The 19,876-nt window shown below is 40.7% G+C and overlaps 1 protein-coding gene across 3 annotated transcripts in view; it reads right to left on the bottom strand.

The window, feature by feature from the left end:
- The window catches only part of NRG1 (neuregulin 1), a 100,080-nt gene that overhangs the window by 30,352 nt on the left and 49,852 nt on the right, over positions 1-19,876 (bottom strand). For all 3 annotated transcript variants that reach the window (XM_054003382.1, XM_054003381.1, XM_054003383.1), the window contains exon 2: positions 88-217. In XM_054003382.1, the coding sequence (XP_053859357.1) occupies positions 88-217 (130 nt within the window). The remainder of the gene's footprint in view (positions 1-87; positions 218-19,876) is intronic.

Genomic DNA, 19,876 nt, shown 5'->3' with positions numbered 1-19,876 from the left:
GAAGTTATTTTTCAGGTGCTCCTCTAAAGAAAAAAACATTTGTGAGACCTGATGGCTCCAACAAAAGAACCACATAGGATTTCTTACCTGCACAGGTATCTTGGGGGGTTTGGGAGGTCTTTAACCATGTAACACTCTCCCCCATTTACACAGAAGGCTTTCTGCTTTATGTCACATTTTGTGAGATGACTTGTCCCAGTTGTAGATGTGGAAGTGGCTGCAAAAGATAAGTATGAAAACACAGATCAGAGGCGGTTTTTCTTTCTGACTGGTAAGTGTACTTGTATGTGAGGGAAGAAGTAAGGCTAGGGAGGATCTGGCAAGTCCTTTGAGCTCTCTATCTGCTGCTACCACAAGCACTAATCACTTGACCCTGTATTTTGTTGATTGCCAGAGAGAGTGGAGTTTAAATACATACCTCAGAGACACACAACCCCACACTCAGCCTGGGAGGAAGTGAGGGTTTTCCTACCCCTGTCCATGAAATGGCCTAAAACTTTTGCAACACTCATATGTGTTTCCTTGAAAATGTATAATTTATGTGAAGTAACTTTTATTCCATTAATTGCATTCAAGTGATTTTGGGGTGTGAGAGTCATTACAGATTGCTGATATAGTGTCCAATAAAATGAGGTCCAGGATGATATTTCCTCCTTGTATTGCCTTGAAGCAGGTATTTTTCAGTGAAGCTTAACATGAGACCCTGTGCTTATTCAAGACCTCAGTCCAGCCACTTCCTTCTCCCCAAGGAAAGGGTGAATGGCTGAATTCTGAGTGTCTCTTTCCTTGCTCATAAATGAGAGCTGTAGCTACCCTGGGTTGACTCTGTAGGAGGAAGAGAACAGGGAGGTTGGAGGTTTTGTTCCTTCCTGTGCATATACAACTGCCACCATTGAGTTCACAGGAATCCTTGGTCCAGAGGCCAGCCTAGCATCTCCTGCAGTTGGGCTCATCTGCTTCAGATGAGCATGAGACTTTGAGACACCAATGCTGCTAAATACCATTAGGTGTCTAAATTGCTATTAAATGAAAGTATCACCCTGACCATAGTGTTTTGCAGCTTACTCCCTACTGCATTTAGGGAATACCTAGAGAAGGCAGGAACATTGTTTATTTAGCAACCTTTAGGGAGGCTGCCAGGGAAGGATAAGTAATCACAGCCTTAGTATTTGCCAATGCAATTTCTGTCAAGGATATGCTTTTCATAAGCTCATAGAAAGCAACTCAACTTATCCCCCCAAGGAGAGGGATAAGCCCCTTTGGTGGTGACAGTCTGTCCACAAGTGTGTCTGTCCACAGAGTGCAGGTGAAGCTTAGAATTGACAATATGCCCATAAATTTTAAATGGCTGAAACTAACTGAAGAGACAACCTGCAAACCGTAAAAAGTGGCGGAGATTCTTGCATGGTATTTGTTTATTTCCAGACATATAGAAGTTAGGAATTTTGTCGCTGTGATAAAAAAAATCCTAGTATTTTTGTTTCTGAGAGACAGTTTATATCCTGAGGTGAAACAATGCTACTACCTATTGACTGATTTCACTGGAGTTGACTAGAAAGCTGCAAGCACCTACAGAAAAGTTGTCTGATATTTGAAACCTTTTCTAACACAGAGGCACCCAAGGGGCATGCTTATAATAGGTGATGTGTGACATTCTACCATTTCCTGCACTCACTGAATCTGAAGAAAATATTGTTTTAGCAGATCAACTATGAACAAATACCACTTATGCATTTTCAACTACAGTATGATACAGTCCCTGTCACACTTCATTTCTAGGCATTTCACATTACCTTCCAGGTAAATGCATTTTTAGCACTCAGTACTTGGGATAGTGCACCACCTTGCCTTCTTTCTCTTTCTTCCATGCTGCCTTGCTTGTATGGGGTGCTCTCCTCTAACAGGCCAGGAAAAAGCCTCCGGTGACCTCTTCCAAAACTGAAGCTCCCTCCTGCTTTTCACTTGCATCCACATATTGTGTCATGTCTCCACAGACCCTGATCTTGACTGGGGCCTTTTAGCGTTAATGAAATGCAAACATGGGGTACAGATTCCTCTTAATAACACATTCCTTTTTCCTGGCCCTTCAAAGCATGATTTATATCCTCTCAGACCAGGATAAATTTATGTCTGGTCTAGGGGTGGGAAAAGGGGTCATGTTTTAATAGTAGTCTGACACTCTTTCAACTAGCACCAGTTCAAACAGGACTTTGCACCCAATGTTGACAAAAGGCTGGCCTACAGACTGCCATCCGCTCAGCAGTGAAGGGTCCTCTATATTTGATGTCAGAGGCTTGACCACCATCCTTGAGGATCTCCCCTCCCTTAGGATGGGGGAGATTTGCCTTTTGGAAGAGCCTTTCCTTCTCTGCTGGTTTGAAAGGAGCCCAGATTATTATCGTAAAGGAGATGCCTGACATGACAGGCTGTGTCATACCATATCTTAGGATGTAACAATATGGGTGAACAAATTCCATCTGTACAGCTAATGCATACTTTGAAGCCTTTGTGAGTCTCAACATGCAAACAATATTAAGCTTATCACTGATGATAACCTATCCACCCTTTAATAAAGGACACACTTCAGGTTGTGAGCCAAATACCCTGAGGATGTCCCTGAGCTCAGAAAGCTGGTGCATTGATTTGGAAGGGGAAAATATTATCTGCAACATTTTTGAAAAAAAAAAAAGAAACCCCACCATTTGCTACCCTGCTGGCTACTGTAATGTTTTAAATTGAACATTGAAGGTAGATACACTAACAACTGGGCTTGTAGGCTGTCCATATTGTTCAGTAATCTCACTTGCTTTTTCTTTAGGCAGAAGTTCAATCAAAACCAGCACACCATGGAGTTTCAAAGTTAATCATGATTTCCCAACTGATGTAAGTGAGATTTGGACAGCAGCAATAGCTCTGAACTGATCACTAGAAATGGGAATAATCTGCAGCTCTCAGAGAAATCTCAAGAGACAAGGGCATCACACATATTTGTGAGGAGTATCTTCACCCATGTTTTGGGCATCACATGTTCAAAACTGTTGTATAAATCTTGCACAAGAATTTTCTCTGCATTTCTGATCTGCTAGCACCATAGTCCCTGTCTGCCTGAGCTTTGTAATGAGTTGAGAGGAGGAAAAAGGTCTACTGGGAGTTAGTTCTGATATTAATTTTTCTTTGCAAAGTATGCATAGTTTTTATGGCATATGGCCAGTATTCAATGTATGCACTGTAAGCCTATTTTGCCAATTAAATACAAGAAACACTATGCGTTTGGGTTTCACTTAAAGTCACATAAGGGAAGAAATGTTTTGTTTGGGAGCAGGTGTTCATCAGAGCCCATTTCACACAGTCTATAACTATCCCCAAAATATGGCCTTTCTGTACATCTCTAGCAGACATGGTCTTGGAAGATGTTTAGTGGGAATGACCAGCAGTGATGAGGTAAAGCACACAGCTGTAGAATATATACCTGTGCACTGTTACTTCTCCACTTGTACTTCTTGACTTGTACTAGTCAAAATTTGTACCTACTTTCTTTTTTGTAATGTTTTTTTCAGCTATACAAGCACAAGAGAGAAAAGCTGTTTTTTATCTAAAGTCCTATACCAAACACTTAGCTTACTGCAAGGACTAAGTTACACACATTACAGGTAAATCACAATTTGAAATTAGCATGCATGAGAGAATATCTGAAAACACTGCATAGTTTACCTTCCCCTTTCCCTTCCCTGAAGGCAGAAACACCATATTTAAAAAGGCCACTGCACACAGTGTTAACAAGGGCACTACTTGTAAAGCAAATATTCACACAGCACTGAAAAACAATGAGATCTGCTCCCATCCACGGGAATTGCCTAAAGGCATTAACAAGAAGAAAAATAGAAGCTATTCCTTTTACAAAAGCGGCTCTTTAAAAGGTGAATTACTGTTGTAAAATTACCTTATGTTCATTTCATGTCAATCAGACAAAACTTTATGTAATTCTGTTCTGTTCTTACCTGGGGATTCTCTGAACCTTTTTTTCTGGTCTGAAATAGAAAAATGCATTCTCCTTCTCTCTCTTGCTTTCCAAAAAACCCTCTGATGTTTAGTGGCTACAGCACCAAGACTCCCAGACCCTGTGCAGACTAGACAGTCCACTGAAAGGAGCCCTAAGGGATCCCTTACTCAATTCAGATTGAGAGGGAAGAGTTTTGCAACCTAAACAGAATAGTATCCATGCCTGTTTGAATTGAGTTTCTGCAAAGGTGGTGTAAAATCAGAGGACACACTCAAAGTCACCTAAGGTAGCTAGTGAGATGTTTATGACTCAATGGAGACAAAGTAGCATCTGCATCACAAAGGAAAGTTTGCCATTCTCACTGAAAGGCCACTTACTCAAGGTAAATATGCCACCTTATTGGACTGCAGATGGACACCTTTCCAGTCTCCTTTTGTGAACCTGTGGCTCATGCTGGTGGAGAGAAAGGGACCTGCGTGGAGTGAAGGATGGACCGAGGGAGAGAAGGAGGTGCACACAAACATGCTTTGGGGTGACAGAGTGTCTGCTCCCAGTTGAAAGCCAGTTTTACTGACTCGTATTCCTACATTTGAAGTTCATTCATTTCTGTGAAAGCACAGTCCAGCTCCCTACTGACTCGCTGATGTGCCATTTAGAGATGCACATCCTTGATCTGTAGGGTACATTGATTCCCTGTGTAACCTTTGCTGTAGCACTTAACTCCTCTGTATTTCCATGAAACCACCTACATTTTCTTCCTGCTGAGTACTGAGCCTCTTCAACTCACTCTGACTTCCCTGATGAATCCAACTTACAAGGTACTTATAGTACAGAAAACCTTGTACTATATTGTATATAGTATTTCTGTACTGCACTGAATGAGGAAAGCTGCTGGTTCCAGTGTAACTGTGGGCAGCAGAAGCTATATGGGTACTTTCAAGGAGAAGAGAAGCCAAAACTGGAGAGCAATCAAAAATTAGCCCCTTTCTGAAGAGACAAGACTTTCCATTTTACCAGGTGTATAAAAATATGTATTTCATGCAGTCCTTCATACTTAATTGTTTAAGACCTGGAACTGCATTCATGTAGCTGTGAACATACAAATAGTTTTAAAAACACTACCAACACTAACAGATAAATTCCAGAGGAAAAAACCCTCCAAAACAACCAAGTCTCTATATGAGACATTTACAGTCTATTTCACTGGGCTGCTCAGAATTTTTCACATTGTTTTTGTGATTTAATACCCTAAACTGGCAGTTCAATCCAGTTAAACATTTTTTTCAGCTTCTCTCTTCACAAATAACATGCAGTGTAACAGATTCCTGGGACCTCCACAGGAGAAGAGGATCTGTTCAGCCAGCAGCTGGAATTGAGTGCTTAAAAGTTAGTGGAATTGTTCTCTGGCCCTAAGACAGTACTTTCTCACTTTGGCACTATCTCTATGAAGATCGGTGTCACCAGATGACACAAGCAAAAACGATGCACCACAGCCTTGGTCACGATGAAGAGACTAATTTATTTTTTCTGACTCCAATCTTTTATAGTTCTCAAAAGATGCCAGTGGATTGGAGGGTGAACGTGCCACCTCTCCAACGACACTGGACAAACTACCTGTACATCAAATTTCTCCGCCTCTATGAAAGAATGCAAAACAATAGGTTATTTACAGAAAGTTGTGTGAGAAAGTTCTCTACAAGAATGTAAACTCAGAAGGCTTTAGAAAACTCTTGATAACCAGGGCGACAGATCGGGGCCAGCAAGAAGGAAATATGAAATCGCCGGGTCTGCAAGATAGAAACTACAGGAAAGATTGAGAGCACATAAACTCTTCATGAACCAAGGCAGCATGTCTCTCTTCCCCCCATGACATGTGGTGGTTTCTTTTCACAAATCCAACCTTAGCAAAGCAAAGTAAAAAAATAATTAAAAAAAAAAAAAAAAGAAGAAAAACAAAGCACAGACGCTTCAGCTTGCTGCACCACCCGATTGCTTCCTCCCTGATAGGCCAACAGACTGACCCAGTTGGCCGGCGCACGACTGTGAGACCTGCACAGCATCTGGCTCACCACAGAGGGTCAAGAGGTGACATATGCTAAACACTGCTGATCAAGAAGCATTTTTGTTTGCTTCGTTTAACTTTGAGATGGTAGAAAGCATGGGTACAGACACATGAAGTTCACAAATTGTTAGTAAGGAAATGCAATTACTGCTTGCAAAAGAAAGTTTTCAGAAGAAGGGTGGAAAACACAGGCTGTGGAAGAATACTAGTGAATGGAACGACCTGGTTGAAACTGAACTTTGAGACAAGGCATACTTTTTCACTGCCATGAAAGATGTCAGCTTACACTTGAGGGTAGTATGATAAGCGAAAGGTTTGTAAGAGCCTTTAGAAAACATTCCCCACCTGGTGAAGGGAGACATGAATGGCAAAACACAAGGCAGTGACAGACCAGAGCATCCCAAGAGGAAAAACGTGTGTGTGGTAGGAAGGGACAGAAGGTAAAGAAAAGAAAGGAGGCACAGAGGAAATATACATAGATTGGACCAATGCAGGAAAAACAGGTCTAAGCTCAGGAATGCTAAATTGACAGCCAGGCAAGGAAGTGCTTTTACTATTGGGAGACAACCTTTCAAGTGCCAGGAATGGGTGGAAGGGTCTGAAAATTTACAGACCTTAGATTAAAGCAGACAGCAGACAAGGAGCTGAATGCAAATGTCATGATACAATGAATGTTATCCAGTGTGGAGTGCTTTGCTACACTGAAGAACATCCATTGTGCAGAAAAACCTGAGTGGCCAAATAAACTTTAGGAAAGGATTCCTGGCTCAGCTTGTTTTGGAGGTCACAAGGCATCTTTTCCATGTTCACTGTGCAGTAAGGTAAGGTACATAACTTATTGGTCTTGAAGTAATGGGCTGAATAATGGGCTGAGTCCATTAATATATTTATTAATATATTTATTAGGAGGTGCTTTATCATGTGTGTCTTACTCCTGTGTATCTCACAGCTCTTCCACAGAGCTCTGAAAGGTCTCTTCAGGCTGCTGATCACCAGGGGAGATGCAGAGGACACTGTCAAAACTGAAAAGAAGACCTAGAGTGGAGGTGGAGCTTCACAAAGCAAGAGCTGCCTTGGTTGTCCACTTCCTCCCCTGTTTGTCCTGCTCCCAAGGGAGCCATTACACTCAGAAGAGAAAACAGCTGTTGGACAGGTGAGAAGCCATCTTCTGCCAAGGCATAGATGCCAACCTCAGGAGAACTGATTGCACCAAATCACTGGGCAGGTCAAGTTTTCCTGTTGTTGTCATGGCCCTGTCTAATCAATATGAAAGGTGCTATTGCAACCATCTGTAACTGCATTGCAACCTGGAGGTGACTGATCGGATCTATATGGAAATCAAACTGGTGGCAGGAGGACTGGACTCAAGGCAGTAAAGCAGAGAAGGGCTTTAGGCTCTTTTCTCAAGTCCCAGATGTCCTGGTTCTAAAAGGCAGTGTTGGGGGCACCCTAATCCAAAGAGCGTAATTTCTGTATAGAGCAAACAACCATACCTGACGATTTTAACTCAAGAAGACTTTTTACTTAAAAAGCGGGGAAGAAGAACCTTGACAGAACTGAAAGGACATGCACACAAAGACTATGAAGATTATTAAGATAGACTGCTGTCCTTCAACAAAATGTCCAGAGGGAATCTGAACATTATCTTAAGGCCCTGCCAGCTACCCAAATCCAACTGCAGATTTGGCATGGCAGCAAGCTTCCTGAGAAATGTGACAGCAAGTACAGCTGTACTACCACTGCTTTCCCTGCCTTGGGATGCAAACTCTGGATTCTTTTTTCTCTGTTCCAGTCCACATATGATGCTTTCTGTGAAGGTTGATCTTTTTGTTCACTTGTTCTGTAACCAACATTCAATTACTCAAATAAATAATGGTAGAAAATCTACATCTGATTAGCTGCTAATTAGATTCAGCTCAGGTAGCCATTCTGTCTTACTCCTCCTGCAAGTTAGTGTGGCAGAGGATTGTATTACAGATTCCATCTAGTACCACCAAGTTTGCCCTAATGGGTATGTAGTGACACTGACATAACTACTTCCTTATCACATTGAGTACTGAAATAATTTCATTCCATTATAACATAGTCAGTCAAAATCTATTCTTGTTCCTCTTTCCTCTGAAGGATTTTTCTTATTAATTCCAAGTAACCAATTATACTTGTGCAGATGGGTGCAAAATGTCTTTACCTCTTTAGTTCTATCTACTCACAGAGAAGCAGGGATAATAAAGAATATTTAGCAGTTTATGAAAGAAAACCTGAAAGCTTTTTATTACAAATTACGTTTCATATAAATTCAACATGATAATCCCTGCCATGAATCCTCTTTCAGGAAAGCACTGCAGCAGGAATATAACTAAAAGTGAGCCAATAAGCCCACACAAATTTGAGACTGCACTCAATCACCTGCTTAATTTATTGTCACATTCACTTCCATGTTTCCCCCTGTGTCTTTGTAAAGTTTTTCTGAAGGAGAATGGATTTCAGCATGGTACCTTAAGTGTTTAGCCTTGTTGAAAGTAAGATTTACCCACTGAAATACCTCATGTTAAATAAATTTGCAAGAGGAGTCTGTGTCTGCAACCTTTCCTTGAATAATTTTAAATGTCCAGTCCAGGATTCTTAGGCACCCATTAATCTGTCTCCTACTGCATACTCTGCAGTGAAAAACAAATAGGTTACTAATTCCACAATGAAACAAGCTTTCATGGACTTTGCAGCGCATCTTCAAAGTCATTAAGGACGTGTTCCCTCCCCATGCCTCCATCCCCAAAGCACAGAAGACTATCTGTTGCTTTCCTTGTGGCCATATGCTTCAGGGAGGTAGTCATGAGAGGAAGCCTCTGGAAATGTGAGGCATGAAAGGGATGTACTAAACCTGAAGGCAATTGAAGCTCAATCTCTTCAGCCAGTCTGAGATCCCTGGGCGGTGGGGAAGAGCAGAGTGGAAGAGATTAGCTTTTAAGATATAATTGCCACCCTTGTTACAAGCTCTGACACAGACTAGTGCAGAAATATGCCTTCAGTTCTGAGTTAAAGATACAGCAAAGGCAACTTCTCTAGAAAACACGAAGAGTTGCTCACAGGTTGCCAAATATCACCTTGATATCTTTGATAAGAAAGCATTACAAGAAAGGATTCCCAATAGACAGGCAGATATGAAGATAAGCAAAGAACAAGAATGCTTATCAAAGACAGCTTCCTTTCTAGTGCACTCAATTTATTTGTCAGTTTATCTGGATATTTGTATTACACCAGAAATTTCCATAGCCTTTGATTTTTTACTTTTTTTTTTAATTTTAAATTTCCTGTACAATTCAAAACAAAATTTTGAAGTATAACCTGTAGACAAGAAGACAGGCTTTATTCTCTTGCTGATAAAAATAATACCTCAACTTGAAATGTGTCAATTCCCTTGGAAAAAGGTATGATAAAATCTCAGACAGAGCTGTTAGCTCTCTTATGCAGGTTCTGCTAGAGGATCCAGTCTCCTGTCCTCCTTGGGAATTTCTCATTGAGACCAGAGAAAAATCCTCTTTGGGTGGCTGAGAGGGAAATTTTGACTGTGTTATCCACCAGCACAGCCATGGGGCCCATTGTTTCAGAAGAATACAGAGTTACCCTGCCCTGTTTGGAATTTCTCTCTCCAGAGAAGAATGGTGGAGAGAGACATTATTAGGTTATGCCTTGCTTATAACAAGATTCTTTGGACTCTTTAAGCAGGGTCCTTTCATTGCAAACTGTCAAAGCACTTAGAATTCCTATCAAAGAAAGAGCTTTCTGTAGCAAGGGAACCTTTTCTCAATTCCCTCCCTAATTTCCTATCTGGAGGTATGAAATTGTCACTGTTTATAGTGCTGCTTAAGAATGAGTGTGTGTGAAGTGGCACTCAGGGAAATCATACTCGTGACAGTAAAAAGACAAATAAGAATGGCCTGGAAAACATGACTAGTAGGGCAAAGCAGAAAGATTTCAGGTTGCCTAGCCTGAAAGAATTTTTCTCATAACTATGTAGTGTAGTCCTGGTGGGACTGACTCCAACAGGCTTCAAAGGATTGTGTGATGTGTCAGGAGCAGTCACATTAGCAGGCAGCAGCTCAGTGTCCTCAGTGAACCCTGCTCAGGACCTCTGTGAACTGCTGCAGATGGCAGCCGTGACTGTAGAGGAGCAAGTTCTTACACCCAGACCAGTCCTGACAGTCTGCTCTTTCCCCTGCCCTCATTCCTGCCACTTCTTCCACTGCCTGCATTAAAAGGTGTGCAGTAGGTCACCTTGGGCTCACTGACAAAGTTTTGCAGCAAAACTTCAGAAGTTACTGCAAGAGCAGTAGAATGCTGCCTGTTACATCTGCTGTCAATTCAGGCTTTTAAAAAAAATAATATAGTAGTATATTTGTTGCAATAGAAAGGACTACTTTCTTTCTATCAACAATGCTGTTTGTTCTGACATTATTTTTTTCACCTGCTAACCTTATTTTATTCAGCTGTTGTTTCTTCGGTTAAGCTGTATTTTAATGTGCTGATACAGTAATGCCATTTAATCAGTTCTTGTTCTCAAGAAACTTCAGAGAGGACTATGCAATAAACATGTTACTGTACCAGACAGTTTTTAAATGTTTATGAAGAGGTTGAAGTTTTTTTTCACTTAAAAAGAAATACATGAAAACAAGTATAACATTATTTTTCTAGCCTCTAAAAAACAGTCTAGTAACAACCATTGCAGAAAAATAAAGTGTGTTCTTGTTGAGAAGAAATGGCACATTTCCTCCAGCAGTTCATTTCTACAATCTGGTTTTAAATCTGTTAAAAAATCAGATTTATAATGAAATGCTAACAGATTCCAGGCAATTGCTGTGCTAATGGAGCCACTTTCATACTCATGTATTCATGCAGATACAGACCTGCAGAAAGAATGGATTTACAGGAATGAGAAAATGGTTCAACAGCCTGATCAGAACAAGACAGGCTCTGAGTGAAGGAGAACATGCAGTCCAGATGAACATAATACTTTCTACAGAAAGCAAAGATTTTTGTCCAACTAAGGGAGGAAATGTGGCAACAATGCATGCAGCCACATAGCCAAAAAAACTGCCCTGTGTACACGTGGCAGTTGCCTTTCCAGTATAAAGTGAGTTGCTAAGGCAGTCCTATTGTTGGTCCTTGCTCTTCAGCTTTAAAAGGGATTCTTTGCTGGTATGGAGCATCTCATGTACAAGGAAAAGCTGAAATAACTGAGTTTGCTCAGCCTGGAGAAGTGAAGGCTTCAGGGTGACCTAACTGTGTCCTTCCAGTACCTGAAGGGAGCCTACAAGAAAGATGGAGGCTCACCTTTCTTCTGCAGACTGGGCCTAATCATTCAGGTTCCTTGCAGAAAACTGTTAGTTGATGGGGATCTCCCTCATCACATTGCTTGTCAAATAGCATTATTCCATGGGTTTCAGCCAGCAATTTAACAAATTTCCAAATTTAACAAAAGTCCAAAAGATAACTGAAATACTGGAAGAGAATAGAACACCTGAGCTCAGCAAAACTCGGTATTCTTTACACCAAAAAGCAGAACATATTTCACATATTACTGTTATTGGGCAGATGTACCAATCTAAGGAAAGAAAGAGAGAGAAGCTCCTGAAAGTCTTGAGGACAGGACAGAAATTTTGCACAAATCAGTGAAAAGGGAAGCTACCAAATGTTCAGGGCCAACATCATAGGTGAATACTTGACAGAGACAGCAATGGAGCTCTTTTGAGATACAGAGGATGCAGGCTTGTTTTAAAAACCAGCATCTTCTAATATGAAGTAAAACAAGAAGATCAAAAGTTGGAGCTGTTTAAAAATCCTGAGCTAGTCTTAAAAATCCCTGAGTTTAGAACAGCAGAATATATGTATAAAATAATTCACTAGGTATTTTTATTATTTTGTTGATAAGCCTTTGATCTTATCTTGTATTGCAATCCAAACAGTTAGACTTCCCTTTTTCCTTCCGAGTGAAAGCTAAAATGTACCTTGAAGAAGGAAACCAAATTTTGAAGGGATTCTGTCTATGTTGTGTGCTGGTTGCACTAATTCAGCATTTTACCATAGCCAGGTAAACATTGCAATCCATTGCAAACTGCCTGTAAATATTGCTTTCAAAGAATCCTTGGCTGTTGTACCCAATAATGTTGTAGATTGAACTGCAAGGAGCACATTACCAGCCTGTGAAAGGATAAAGGATTTAGTAATGGAAAAGTTTCGTTACTCTTACAAATTTTGAGAGAAGGTTGAGCCTTTTAACAGGGCAAAAGTAGTAACTGGTTGATTTCTCCAGGTCTGGAAAGAGTGTGGGGGAAAGGACTAGGATGCCAGCCTGGCATATGTGGCAGTCTTGTGGCTGTGCCCAGGCATCACATCCCTGTGCTTCCAGAGCTGCTGCTGTTGGCACAAGGCTTCACCTGAGACCTCTGGAGTTGCTTTTGGGGAGTGGTACCTCTTCCCTTTCTGCTGTCAGCCCTCTCCTGCAGCCTTTCTTACCAATCTGCAACCTGCAGAAACTCAGCAAGCTTCCCGGCAGAAAGATCTCAGTAAACATAAATTAAGAACATCACTTCTAGCCTAAACCTGTGTTTTACAGGATGCATTTCCTTGCTGGAAAATACTTCAAGGTCAGTGAAGACAAGTCAAAGTCTGAATATGTGAGGGCAAAACAGAATGATTTTTCTTTCTTCAGGGTGATTCTCTTACAGCCAAGCAAAGCTGACTTCATGTCTTTTCCAACTTTCCTCGTGTATCAGAGGCCTATGTCAGCTGTCTGTCTAATTTAACCTTGGTCAGCAGGACACAGATAGTGCTGTGGCAGACATTGTTGTCTTCCTCCACTTAGTCAACATTGCTTTGTTCCACCAAAGCCATACATTTTGTTACCGGCAGCAGCCACATCGTGGAGGTAATGAAAGCCCTGTGTTGGTAATATGCCAGTGGTGAGCTAAGTCACATGGCTTGTGCAATCTCTTATTCTCACAGTGCTGTAGATGTGACCTCTGGATGTCATTCATTTTTCATGGCCTTTACGAAACTCACTGAATGGGATGAAATTGCATTTTGCTGTGCAAGGAGTCTGCTTTGATACAAAAGGGCAAACAGTCCAGGAGAATTTATCTGCCAAAGTCACTTATGAAATAAGAACGAAATAAGAAACTGATGCCACTGAGGGAGGCAGAAGGGAAACAGAGAGATCTTCTCTCTGATGTTTTTGCATGATTTCTCTGCCTTTATTTACATGTACTAATGAAGAGTGGTCCTTGGAGAAGTTTTCTTTAATGCTTTTAATGCTAGAAGCAGCTCTTCAAAATAAATAGTTTGAGACAGTGCTGACATGAAAATGAATGAATTTGAGCATCTAGATAAAAATTTTCCTTTTTAGCTAGGGAAAAAAAACAAAGACTAGATTAGAACACTCACACGTGGGAAAGATAAGTCTAAATCAGTGGGTGATAGCTTTAATTAAAGAGTTGACTAATGGAAAAATGAATTCACAGAAAATAAACTAAGAATTATATGAAATACATTTGCTTAACTACTCTTTTTTCTCCTTACTTTGGTCTGTTAGTTCTGTGTGGTCTTGCAGAAATTTACTGGCATAGGATCTTCTCTTCATTACTCATGCTGGTCAGAAGAAATGTGGATATCAAAGAGATATCCGTTAAGAGATGATGCTAGAAAAAAATAAATTAAAAAAACCCCATTTTGTATATTTTGCAAAACTAGAAACAAGCTCAAGGAGTCTGATGAACATATTAACAATTTTGTGCTTCCAAAAGCATGAGAAACAATTTTTCAGTTCCTGAGTTTTTTTCCCTAACTTCCCTTATCAAAACAAAAGAAAAGCTTCAAGAAATCAATGGACAGCAGTTATGAAGAAGGAGATAGCAAGAACATTGTTTAATATTTTAGAAGGGATTTGAAAGTAAACAATTTGGAAAAGGAGCTGGATCAATATTTATTTCTCTACTTTCTTGAAAAGGAACGGGAAGACTGACAGTCATAGTTTTTGCTGCAAGGAAACAATTTTGTTTATGAATTTGCTTTAAATTATGATGAAATACACTATATGAAAAATTGACAGAAAAAGGAAGATATATAAAGGTTTGAACTGAACAATTATAAAAATCTTTTAGGTATATTGTCAAGCAGCTTTTGTCTGGTGCATATCTTGTGCACATCTATAAGAGAGGTGCATTATATGCTGGTTTTGTCATGGACACCATTACCTCTGTCTGAAAAGTAATACCAATTTTTCAAGAAATTCTACCAAAAGTGCTTCTCCTCCTCTTCCCCCTGACTCCCAACCTTGTTTTAGTGTTCAGTAGCTGAGACAGTCAGAAAGTGGCTCTCCTAAAATAAAAGATAGAAGCATTTTGCTATGGTATACTGCTGATTTTGGTTAGACCAACATGAGAAACTGAGCTCATCCTAACTTGAAGCTGTCCAGAATTAGGGCATCCAAAACTGGAGGTACCTAAAAAATCAGCAGTCTGTTCCTAAATTCTGAATTTAAATGGCAACAGTATGGACACCTAGGAGAACTGGGACTCTGTTGTCTTATAATTGAGTTCAGTGTTTGGCCCAAAGTCAATAGCAGACACATTTTCTAATGAGGGAGAACAGGATGTCGTTCATTAACTCCCATCTTTCACACATATTCAGTGTGATCTGATGGAGAGTGTCCCATTGAAAAATAAATGGAAGAAGCTATCACTTTGAGATAAAACAAGAAAAAGCAAATTTCAGGGTTACATCTTTAATTGTATTACTGCTTGAAATTTGCTAACTAGACTGTTTCCAGTCCCAAAAAGAATTATGGCTACCTAAAATTATACTTCTGACTCCACATGGAGCTGAAGTCCAAGTCTGGCTCTCACTGTTCTAACAGTGGACCTATAAAGCACATTTACCATTTCATTACCATTTAACACCTTTCCATTTTCAGATCCTTTTACCCTCAACCCAATAGTTTACTTTAGGCTATGTCAAACCAGCAGTCCATTCTGTCTGTCTCTGTTTCATGTCACAATTTTCTCTCTAGTCATTCTCTTCTCTGAGAAGCCACTGAGAGCCCTTCTCTTCACCTGTTGAAGCCACTTCCCTTTCTTGTCCCTGCCCCGCAGCATGCCCTTGCAGCACATGCCCTACAGGAGGCAAGGACAGGAAGGGTGTCTGTGGGCTCCAGCAGCACCACACCTTGAAAAATGCTGGCCTGCTCTCGCCCATGCCAGTCAGGTGTGCAGCAGCCAGAGATCTGCTGGGATGGCAAAGGGCAACTTCTCTGCAATTAACATGAACAGGGCTGTCCTCTTTCCCTACCTGCAGGTATGTCTCTCTCTGGAAGGAAGGAGAAGTGAGTAATCAGGTCTAGGAAGAGAGGCTGGGAGACGATTCATATGTGGGAGCAGGCTTGACACAGTAACCAGACCCATTAGTAAATGCATCTCCTGCATGTGCTGGTGTGCCTGGCTCGTCTCCTAGACTGACTGCTCTCTTGATACAGATCTGGTTATATCTTGATACAGAACATGCCCATATATTAAATAAAGGGTCACAAAGAAAAGCCTCACTTCAGCTACTTAGTCTGGAAAAAAGGCAATTTAGAGCTTATTGCTTTGGATTCAAACTTGGAGGTTCAGCTTTTCTGTTTTTTTTTTTTTTTTTTTTTTTTTTTTTTTTTTTTTTTTTTTCTTGTGTGTGTGTGTGTGTGTGTTTTTTTTTTTTGTTTTTTTTTTTTGTTTTTTTTCCCTAGCAATTAACTAGGCCTTTCTGGATTTTCAGTAGAGAGCAGAGAGTGAGAAGCACATTATGAGAGGAAATTACCAAGCAATAGACCTCAAAAGAAGTGGGGCAATTATCTTAGCTAATTCCAGCAATGAAGTAAGGAAGCTGAAAAAGAAACCCCCTTTCTTAGTCTGTTAAATAATAAACCTAATTAAATTTGCTTCAACTCTAAGCAAAACCTGGCACAGACAGCCTGCTTAAAGCACTACCTTGATGCAACATACCTTTCCAAAATGTGTACAAGGAATACCCACTGGTAGGCAAAGGGATTGATTCTCAGTCTCACAGGCTTTCAAATGCCTTGAAAAGCCTTGTCCAGAGTCAAACTTCAGTGAGCAGATCTGGAGAAGCTCAGGTCACCTGGTCCTACTATGTTCAGTGCCAAGCTACAGTCAGCAGAGCTGTGGGAGCATCCTCTGACTGTGTGGTAATGCCAGCCCTACTCATCAAGAACAGAAATTTCCCAGACATGCCAATCCTTCCTGTCCATCCTGCTAAAACACAACCAGCTTAGTGCCAGGTTTTGTGCTCTGCTCCAGCTCTGCACCAGCTATCTGTAGAGCTGATTTTACTGTCTGATCAAATCATGCGCTGGTTCAGCCTGCGCTTTCATACATTGCAGCCTACACAGTGCAGCCTAGTAATGCTCCTTCAGTCCCTCCCCAGTTATGATACAATGTCATTTTGTGAGATCATCTTCTCCAGAATTATTTTAAATTTACAATAAAAGTAACACTTACAGCAAACAAGCATGAATGCAGATCATGTCTGCCACCCACGATCATTTTATAATGACTTCACAAAAAGCGGGATTTCAAAGATTCAGATCAAGCAAATCAAGTGAAATTTTGCAGTTGTTGGCATGCATTCTGGCAATGGTCTGTTGAGTGAGAGAGTCCAAGGTAAATAAACAACTTCAAGCTCATAGAAATATAGGAAAGATACTTAAGGAAACATAAGGAAAAAATTAGCAAATGTATCTCTGACCGTTACAGTATGTCCACAATTATGGTTTTTTACTTTCTAAATAGCATGTTTGGCCTCTAAGCTTACAGCCAATTTGTAAAACAGACTTCAGTGTTCTAAATATTTGTTTTGAAGGATCAGCAAGCCCTGAAGAGGAAAAGACATATATGGGAAAGAGAAGAGTGCTTATGGGTCCCAAGACTTACAGATCTTCAGATCCTTTATGTATGACAGCTATTTTTATCCCTTGGAGTGTTTAAACTCATATGTTTGGTTTCCTGCCTACTAAATATAATGTCTGCAAAACTTTTCTTAAATGAAAGATTGCACTTCCAGGTGGACATTTAAGCATGTGGAATCACATATCACATGCAATTCCCAGTTCCCTGCTCATGAGTCTGGATCAATTCCCTCATTCCTTAGAATCAACACATTACCACATTTGAAAAAAAAAAATGCTTTGGCTATATTTTATTGAGCATATTCCAGTATTCCAGAATTCAGCTTTGCCCTTGACTCTGTCTCTATTTAAATATTTCTTCAATTAAATAATGATCTCATACAGTATATTTTTTCATAGGTGTTGAGTATGAACAGCTTTCACTGAAATCAAAGGCACTGGCAAGTGTTTATTACTTCTGTTTAATTTATCTTTGTTTTTTTTCACACATTCAACAGAAATCTCTTATGGCAGTAGTAGTTGCCAGCTCTCAGTGAAAGAACAATGATTTATGAGATGGATGACATATTGCCAAGGGCTTGCAGGCCCTGGACATCAAGCACTGCTTTTGGATATCTGAGCTGATCAATGAATTTGGGCACCTGAGCATGTGAGTACCCAGCTGGACTAACTGAGACTGCCCTCATCAGCCCTTTCTTAAAATGAGGCTGCATTAAAAATTGCAGTGAGAAGCATCTTAACAGCTCTTCTATTTTCTTTCTCTTTCTTCTGATTTCCATGTAGCTCACTGTGGTGATACTAAAAGTGCATGGAGGCAAAGAATCTAGGAACATTTTATAGTTACAGTACATCCAGACTCTCTAGAACCTTTTCTAAGGTTCCTGTGAGGATACAAAGGCTTATGCTGGGATTGCTATCAGAATTTCTTCTTCCAACACATAAACAAGCCCACAAAAAACCCTCCTTGTAACTTCATGCATCTATTTCAGATTAGATGAAATCTGGGCTTGATCTCCTCTACCGCACAAAACTCTTGGCTGTGTGCTCTCTGAAAGTACTGGAGTCTTAAGGGAAGGAGGAAATCTTTCTGCCATACACGACAGATGAGGTACTGCTAAAACCAGATGAAAAAGTGGCTGGGAAGAGACAACCTCATTTCTCTTGGGAAGCAGATGAAACTTTATCTTTCTGCCACCTGCCTTCTTATTTTCATAAGCCTCTGTGGAGAAACCCTCAAAGTGCTGAACAAATGTGGACAAGGATATGGTGGAAGGGAAATCCAATTAGACCAAAATCCTATTCCATCCATTGATGGTCCAAGGTCCTGTTGGGAGGGCACTGCACTTACAAAATAGGTCTGGAGCCTTCCTCCTCCTCCTTCTCTTCCTCTTGCTGACCTATTCTTCAAGCCTTGCTATATCTCTCAGTGTGACCAACAAGACCTCAGAGGGTACATGTGACAGGTACCCTCTCTGGCCATGGGCACCTTTGCATGATTTGCTAAGGCCCAGCATCAGGAGAAAGAGGAAAAGCACAGCCAACTTCTTTATGGACCATGGAAGATCTTTGTGCAAGGGTGCTGCCACCAAAACACCTCTGTGTCTGCACCTGATACTTGTTCCTCCAAGGTGGGTGAACAGGCAGAGCAGCAACAGAAGGCTCAGGCAGACAGGCCTCTACACCAGGAAGGACTAGTGACACTCTGGTGTGCTTCCCCTAAATCACATTCTGGGAATGTCTCCACCAGCTACAAGGAGTGCTGAAAACAACTGGCTTCTTCATTAGCATGCTGGGATTTAACGTTGAGTAAACACACGCTTTTCTGCCCTTTCACCTCTAAACCAGGAAAGTAACTTTTCAGTCTGCTTATAAAGGGCTATTAAGAGAAGAAATCATCTTATTTCAAGGCCTTCAGTCTGCCCCACAGGGGATATGCAAAACAGCTGAAAGAGAGCAAACTGGTTAACACCAGTTGGGAAAGAGCCTCGTGCCCAGAGATTCAGCCTTCTGTATGCACCACATCCCTACCATGCAGAAATATATGTAAAAACTGTCACATTCCAAAACTGTGGTGGAGGCTCAAGCATCTTTTGTTCCTGAAATCACAACAAACACAGTTCAGCTGCAGGTAAACATCAGCTCATGGACACCTGGACATCTGTCACATTGCCAAGCTGGAGGAAGACCTGAACATGGGCAGCATCGCACCAACTAACAGGGAGCCCAATCACTGCCAGAACATACATGGGGCATACATGGGTATCAGTCCCAAAACACTGAAGCAAAATAGCCGATGCAGGGTCTTATTTCCTGATTGTTTTGTTTCTTCAAGTCTCTGAACAGCAAAAATGCAGAAAAGTTAAAGACCTGGTGTGAAGGTCAGGGTACATGAAGAAAGAAAAGGCTTTGCTTGCCTTCACCTGTGAACTCCGCTGCTGACACAGTGTGCTGCTACAGTCATGCACTGGTGGTAGGGTGGTTTGAGTGTCCTAGTTCCTCTGGCTATTGGAAGCAGAAACTATCTCCTTTCAGCATATGTGTCTGTGCAATCACTGTTCTGTTTTGCTTCCCGCACCCCTCCCCAAGACTACACATGTAAATTACAAATGTAAATTGGGATTGCTCTTGGAGGGGTTTGTCTTATCCCAACCAGAACTAAAATGTTACTGATTTCTTGTGAGATTATTATTATTAATAATAATTATTATTTCTTATTACTATTACTATTAAGAAAAGTAAAAAAGTAATTGATTTTGCTTTGCAGCTATGGTTTGTAAGTGAAAACATGTGTCATCTCCTGTATCACACATTGGTTGTGTTTCTGTCTTACTGCTTTTCAGTGTCCTTAGCCTGTTTACTTCAG

The sequence above is a fragment of the Vidua macroura genome, chromosome Z (genome assembly GCF_024509145.1).
Source record: "Vidua macroura isolate BioBank_ID:100142 chromosome Z, ASM2450914v1, whole genome shotgun sequence".
Taxonomy (NCBI): Eukaryota; Metazoa; Chordata; class Aves; order Passeriformes; family Viduidae; genus Vidua; species Vidua macroura.
This window is presented reverse-complemented; position numbering and strand designations above follow the sequence as displayed.